Raw genomic sequence first — 7,267 nt, 5'->3', positions numbered from 1 at the left:
AATAGATGATGAATGTTAGAATCCTGGAAAACACTTGAGGATCAGATGGACCTTTGTGTGCATGTACACTGGTCCCTTAAAGTATCAGGACAGGTGGAGAAGGTAGATCAAGGCTTGGAGATTCAAAGATTAAGAACAGGGAGGTTATGCTGGAACTGTATAAAATGTTGATTAAGCCACAGCTGTGTGCAGTTCTGGAATCCACATTTTCAGAGGCATGTGACAGCACTGGAGAAGGTGCAGAGGAGATTTACCAGGAAGTGCTCGGGCTGGAGAGTTTGTTATGAAGAGCGTATGGCCAAACTGGGGTTGTTTTTCTTGGAGCATAGCAGATTGTTATGGGATGTGATTGAGATGTATACAACTGAGGGTTGTAGACTGGAAGAAATGTTTCCCTTTGTAATGACCAGAGGTATAGCTTTTAGGTCAGGGGCAGAGGTTTTGGGGAGCTATAAGGAAAAACCTTTCACCCAGAGGGTGGTGGGAGTCTGGAGCCTACTGTCCGTGAGGGTGGTCAAGGCAGAAACCTCTTTGTTTTTGATATGCATTTGTGATGCCAAAGCATAAAAGACCATGGACCAAGTGCAGGAAAATGGGATTAGATTAGTTAGGCGGTTGTTTTTAACTGGCACAGACTCGGTGGGCCCTTTTCTGTGCAGTAAATAACTGGCCAGGTCTTCAAATTCTCCATTGCAGTTTAATTTCTTGACTCGACCAGAAGAATGCAGTGCATGGTGCCTCACTGATAATGTTCGAGTGAGTGAGAACACGGGTGAGGTGGTTTGAGGGGGAAACCATGTTGAAGGCACTGTCTCCTTCTCAAGCCAGAGAAGGTAGATGAGATAATACAAAACAAACTCCTATGTCACTGTGGAAGAGAAGTTCAAACACTGACATCCCACTGAGAGAGCAAGTTCTCTTCTTCTTTGGCCCCTTTATTTTTTAAATGTGACCTCTGCAAGGGGGAAACATCATTTCCCATTCACCCCATTAAGCTCTCTCAGGATCTTGTATATTTCAATAAGATTGCCTCTCATTCTTACGAACTTCAGTGAGTATAGCTAAAACTTCCTCAATGTTTCTTCAGAACATATCTGCCTTTGTCCCTTTGTCTCATGTTCCACTAAAACATATCTCTCCCCAGGTAAGGAGGCTAAAGAAATGCACAGCATGTGGTCTCACTAGTGCTCCATTCAGCTGTAGCAAAACTCCTGTTGTTTAATACTCCATCCATCTTGCAATAAAGGCCCATATTCTTACATTCCATTTGCTTCCCAAATACTTGCTGTATCTGACTGCTAATATTTTGTGATATTGTGATTTTTGTCGATAAGGACACCTGGGTCTCTGTGTTTGTGGACTTGGCTTATTAAGGGCTGAACTGATTTTCTATTCATTGTACCAAAGTGGGCCACATCACATTTTCACACCAATCAGTGATAAGAATGGGGATGGTGTCATTAAAGGGGATGGTGAGGATACTGTCATTAAAGGGGATGGTGAGGATGACGGAGTCACAGGGTCACTGGGATGTTCCTAAGCTATTGGCCGCAATGAACACCCAACACCTGAGTGGAAATGGAGTGTTCAAGGTTCCCCTGCAACAAGGGACTGCGGTGGGGTTTTCTGCTTCATGTTTACACGGTACTGGTGTCAGTTACTGATCTGAGCCTCTGTCTGCAACAGAACCGAACAAACATGACGTATGAGAAAATGTCGCGAGCTCTCCGCCATTACTACAAACTCAACATCATTAAGAAGGAGCCTGGCCAGAGACTCCTGTTCAGGTAATGAGGGGTGGAGTAGCAGCAGGAATCTGGGATGGGTCCCTGGGGTGGGTGTGTTCAGAGGTGCAGTGGGGTATTGCTGCTTGGGTGAACGGGGATTTGGAATAGGAGGCATATACAGATTAGGGGTTCTGGGGATGGGTTACACAGAGCATGGGGAGGCTGGGATTGGGGCATTGGGGGGCAGATAGTTGGGAGTCATGGGGAACAGGGCAGATGCAGATTGAGGTCCTGGGGAGGAGGCAGATATGGAGAGGGGAGGGACTGACAGGAGGAGGCAGAGAGATTGTGGAATGAGGGCAGATAGGGACTGGGGGGGGGTTGCAGTGAGGGGCCGACTTGGGGGTACATGAGGCTGCTACATCCTGCCTGAACCATGCTGCTTTCCCCGTTGCCATTTGTCAGGTTCATGAAAACTCCGGATGAGATTGTGAACAGTCGGTCTGATCGCCTTGAACACCTCGAGTGCCAGGAAATGGAGGAGCCTCTGTACCAGGACGAGGAATGCTGAGTGCTCTGACTATGGGACATCACCAGATGTGGAGGATGTGCCAGGCTATAGCAGCTGTCAGGCTGGCAGTGCCAGTGTGTAAGAGGATGCTGCAGACTGAGACCCAAACTGCTGTCCAGTGAATCGCTGTATCTCCCCTCCATCTGCTGCTTCACAATGTGATCGCTCTCAGCCTTCTACTGGACAAACAATTGGGAGAGAGTGAGGGCAAGCGCAGTATCAGTCTGGAACCTACTCTGTTGCTGCCACCTCATTGCAGGCCTTTAAATAATGCCGGGCTTTGTGAACCACATCAACTTCCTCAAAACAGGAACTATGGCAGGTTGCCAGTGTGGAGCTGGACCTATATTACTCTGTGTCACTCTACTCAGCGCCCTGCTGACCATCGCACTATTTACCCTTCATGATCATAAACTTGAATTTGTAGTGATTTTTTAAAAAAAAAACTGCACAAGTTGAGTCTCTGTCTCTCTTTTGAGCTCATACTGAGGATCTACATTTCTTACTAGAAAACACACTTTGTAATGATTCTTTTTAAACAATGCTACATCTGGAATTAAAATGAGAATGATTGGATATCCCTGAGTGATCTATCTCAGCTGGCTTGGTAAATCACATTACTGTGTAGTACAGGCTTTCTGTTAATGAAAGACAACTGTTTCATCCTCTAGCAAGTAGTCATCACCATCTCGGTGTATTGGTGGTTTTGCACAGGGATTACAATTGCGAAAGAGTTTGGTGACTCAGCCCTGTCTTTGTGTTTCCGCTCCTCTCTTGGGCAGCTGTTTCCCAGATCTGTTTCTTCAATAACTGACCAATTCTTTAATGTTACAACTCCTCCTGCTTCAATAACTCTTCAGCTGAAAGTTTATTTTGAGGTTGCACTACAATAACAAGAATCTGTGAATTTTACAGCATGAGGAAGCCATTTGGCCCTTCATAATTGTGCATGCAATTTGACTCCCACTCCCAATAATTATAACCTGTTTATGCATTGATGCAACTCTGTTTTGAAAGTTATTGATTGAATTGACTTCTGCAGCCAGTCCAGGAAGGACTGGTGTGTGATTTTTAACTTTATTCAAATTCAAAGTAGGATTTTTTTTTATATGCAAGTTTATCACATCAGGTTTTATTGCCTTGATCTTGCACTTTTCCTTTGAGCTTCCTTTGCTCTGAGAAACGTGGTCTTCATTTGTTGTGGTGTCTGTAAATGGGAACATTACTGAATCTAGCCTGATCTTTAAGGCACCCATTGTACACAGTTAGCAGAGGTGACCACTGAACTCAAAGTTGTGGGATATCATGTCCTGCACAGTTTTCACACACTGGTTTTCTCTCCTGTTTCGTATCTGTAAACTCAGTTTACTGAGAGAAAGCAGTTTCTTTTGATTTACTCTATCCAGACACGGTGGCACAGTGGTTAGCACTGCTGCCTCACTGCGCCAGAGACCCGGGTTCAATTCCCACCTCAGGCAACTGTCTGTGTGGAGTTTGCACATTCTCCCCGTGTCTGCGTGGGTTTCCTCTGGGTGCTCCGGTTTCCTCCTACAGTCCAAAGATGTGCAGGTTAGGTGAATTGGCCATGCTCAATTGCTCGTAGTGTTAGGTAAGGGGTAAATGTAGGGGGTATGGGTGGGTTGTGCTTCGGCGGGTCGGTGTGGACTTGTTGGGCCGAAGGGCCTGTTTCCACACTGTAAGTAATCTAATCAGACTGTTCAAAATTTTACCCCCTCCCATTCTGCCTGCTCTGAGGAGGACAGGCATTGTTTCTCCCAGTTTTTGTACTTAATTAATGTCACTCACCTTTGACACAGTCCCTGGCAAATGTCTTCTGCCTGCTCTTCAATGTTTAGCAATTGTTCCTAAAGCTGAGGTTGAGTCAGTGTTTTATAAAGATTCATCTGTCCTGTGACCTAGGGAAAAGTAGCAAATTGTGCATTCCCCAGTGCCAATGGGCTGAATGGCGTGCACCAGCACTATAACAAATCTGTGATTTCCTGTCACGTATTAATGGGCTGAGAGGAGTTATTTTTGGGGATTTGGGTATCACTGGCCAGGCCATCATTTATTGTCCATCTCTTTGTCTTCCTGAACTGAGAAGGGAACTCAGAACTGTGTCCATTTCTGTGCTGTACTACTTTATGTTCCATGCTTGGCCATTTCATGTAGCACTTCATCGAATCTGTCTAGTGTGAGGTAGGCTATCAAGTCCACAGCAACCCTCCGAACAGCATCCCATCCAGACTCCACAGTAACCACACTGATGTACATCCAGAATTACATGTGAGCTAGACCAGATAAGGATGGTCAAATTCTTCCCTAAAAGAAATTAGAGAACTGAATAGGTTTTTTACAACATTCGATAATTTGATCAAACTGAGGTTTGGCTTACAATTCCAGATTTTGGTTCCCTGAGCCCTATTGCCAGGGCATCAGCCTGGATACCTAGTTAACTAGTCCAGTGACACTGTCACCACACCATCCTCTAGTGGCAGGGAGTTCACGTGAAGCATCATTGTTAGGTTGTGACTGCTTGAACTGTTCCTGTAGATCCTATGTTGACCCTTTTTCTGAGAACACTCCCTACCCAGCCCCCTTGTGAATTAAACAGCTTCATCAACATCCTTTTAAAGAAAATATCTGTCATGTTTTCTGAGCTTCCATCCCAGGCTCTGCTGTATTCCCATCCTCCCTCTTGGACTGAGCCTGAACTCCTAACAGTGACCTCACAAGAGATTTGTGACAAGACATGACCTTTATGCTCTGGATGACTGACTAGGAAATGAGTTTTCCATGAATTCTTCTTTATATAATCTTTCTTTGATGCTTATCAACCTCTTCTTCGGAGCAGCGCTCCAAAAGCTAGTGCTTCCAAATAAACCTGTTGGTCGATAACCTGGTGTTGTGTGATTTTTAACTTTATCCAAATTCAAAGTAGGATTGTTTTTTAATGCAAGTTTTATCACATCCGGTTTTATTGCCTTGGTCTTGCACATTTTCCTTTGAGCTTCCTTTGCTCTGAGAAACGTGGTCTTCATTTGTTGTGGTGTCTGTAAATGGGAACATTACTGAATCTAGCCTGATCTTTAAGGCACCCATTGTACACAGTTAGCAGAGGTGATCACTGAACTCAAAGTTGTGGGATATCGTGAGCCATTGCCATGCACCTTGACATACACACTCCTTGTTAGCCAATCCTCAATCTGGTTTAATATCCACCCTGTAATTCCACACACTAATCTGAAAGCCCCATGTATATAATGCCTACAGTAATTATCAGTACCCTAATGTGTTTCCAACAGACTCTGATGTGCTTTCCTCTATGGTCAATGTTAGCTGCTAGCCACCAGTTTCTCTCTCACATCTGATCCAATGATCAAACTTAAAACAAAAGCTCAATGCAGACTTATCAAACTTAAAACATCACCAGAGTTTGAGGATGTACCTCAATCCCATTGATCATGAAGACCTGTTGTGCTGGTGGACTTCCTGTAGATACCTGAGAGCAGATGTAGCCACAGGGAGAGGGTAAGATGTGATCCCATCCAAGGCCCAGTGCTTTGACCTGATGATGGTCATCTTGGCCAGGGCTCAGGAGGTCTTTTTTAGATTAGATTACATTACAGTGTGGAAACAGGCCCTTCGGCCCAACATGTCCACACCGACCCGCCGAAGCGCAACCCACCCATACCCCTACATTTACCCCTTACCTAACACTACGGGCAATTTAGCATAGCCAATTCACCTGACCTGTGTACTCCCATTTCCACACACACAGGACCATTGATCAGGAAGCTGGGGTTGAATGGCAGCCAGAAGAATTTAAAAAAAGCCTTCCTTTCTTGTATGTTTTAGGGTTGAGAACTAAACGCTGTCCAACATTTGGTATATTTTCAATGTATGATCTCTGCATTAAAATGTTCTTTTTTTACTCACTTAGATAAAAGGGACTGGTACCTGATATTGAAGGCCAGTAAATCAGTTTAGATTGTTGGAATCTCCTGACTCTCCAGCCCTGGGAAAATCATTGCCTGATTCCTCGCCCAGTCTCTAAAGAAATTCTTCTGACAACCGGTGTGGTTTTATGACGTATGCTGTGGGAAACTACCTCTAATGCACTCTGTGAATTTGTTGTTTCCAATTTGATCAAACCCACCCCAACCACACAGGCCTGGGACATCTGCCCTGGTGGAACCTGTCCAGCTTGTAATGAGGTTCACTGAAGTGTGAGCGGGAATGGTCCTGAGACCAAATATCTGGAAGACCGAGGTCTTCTATTAGTGTGCACTGATTGTACAGCATCATGCCGTACTGAGTTCAATAGGTTTCCCCAGAATTCTCTGTAGGTGAAAGGGGCCATTTCCCATGACTACCTGCTGACCTGCATGAGCAACTATCCGGAACAAGCAGGAAGTGTTTTAAAGTATATGCAAACATGAACTTAACTCACAACTTGTCTTTTTGCGCAGAAACCAAGCTCACCACTTCCAGCTCCATCATGGCAAGTGGTAACTAGGAAGACAGAGGAAACCTGTCAAAAACCTTCTCAAATCCTCTCTGACGAAATGCAACATTACCATAGACTGATGAAGGAGGAGCATTCAGAAAGGGGACCATCTTATGTTACATTATTCAGTGGTGAAATGATATCTGAATTGTCACGATTGTCTAATAGTTTTGAGTTTTTCGCTACACGTTTGAGAGTGGGAGCAGCAGGAGACAGAACAGAGGTGACTTGGGGGCAAGGAGGGTGCTGAGAAGGTAAGGACTTCGGATAAATTTGGGCAGCGGCTAAACCCGAGATACTGCACGTGTCGTATCTCCCTCCCATCCCTCCTCCTCTAACCAGAAGAAAAAAGACTCTGTAAGGTAAGGTTTTTATTTTGTCGTTTTCTTTCATATACTTAAGTGCATTGTTTGGTTTTGGTTAGTTGATATAAAGCGAAGGCTTACAATGGCAGGGGAC

General features: G+C 44.7%; 1 protein-coding gene across 1 annotated transcript; it reads left to right on the top strand.

Moving 5' to 3' along the window:
• The first annotated feature begins 203 nt into the window (after positions 1-203).
• LOC122563006 (transcription factor ETV6-like) lies at positions 204-2,874 on the top strand. Its single transcript, XM_043716309.1, has 2 exons — positions 204-1,787; positions 2,193-2,874. The coding sequence occupies exons 1-2, from the start codon at positions 1,579-1,581 to the stop codon at positions 2,296-2,298; spliced, it is 315 nt and encodes a 104-aa protein (XP_043572244.1). The 5' UTR covers positions 204-1,578; the 3' UTR covers positions 2,299-2,874.
• Positions 2,875-7,267: the final 4,393 nt, after the last annotated feature.

The sequence above is a fragment of the Chiloscyllium plagiosum genome, chromosome 26 (genome assembly GCF_004010195.1).
Source record: "Chiloscyllium plagiosum isolate BGI_BamShark_2017 chromosome 26, ASM401019v2, whole genome shotgun sequence".
Lineage (NCBI taxonomy): Eukaryota > Metazoa > Chordata > Chondrichthyes > Orectolobiformes > Hemiscylliidae > Chiloscyllium > Chiloscyllium plagiosum.
The sequence above is the reverse complement of the archived record's forward strand: the minus strand, read 5'-3'. Positions and strand labels throughout refer to the sequence as shown.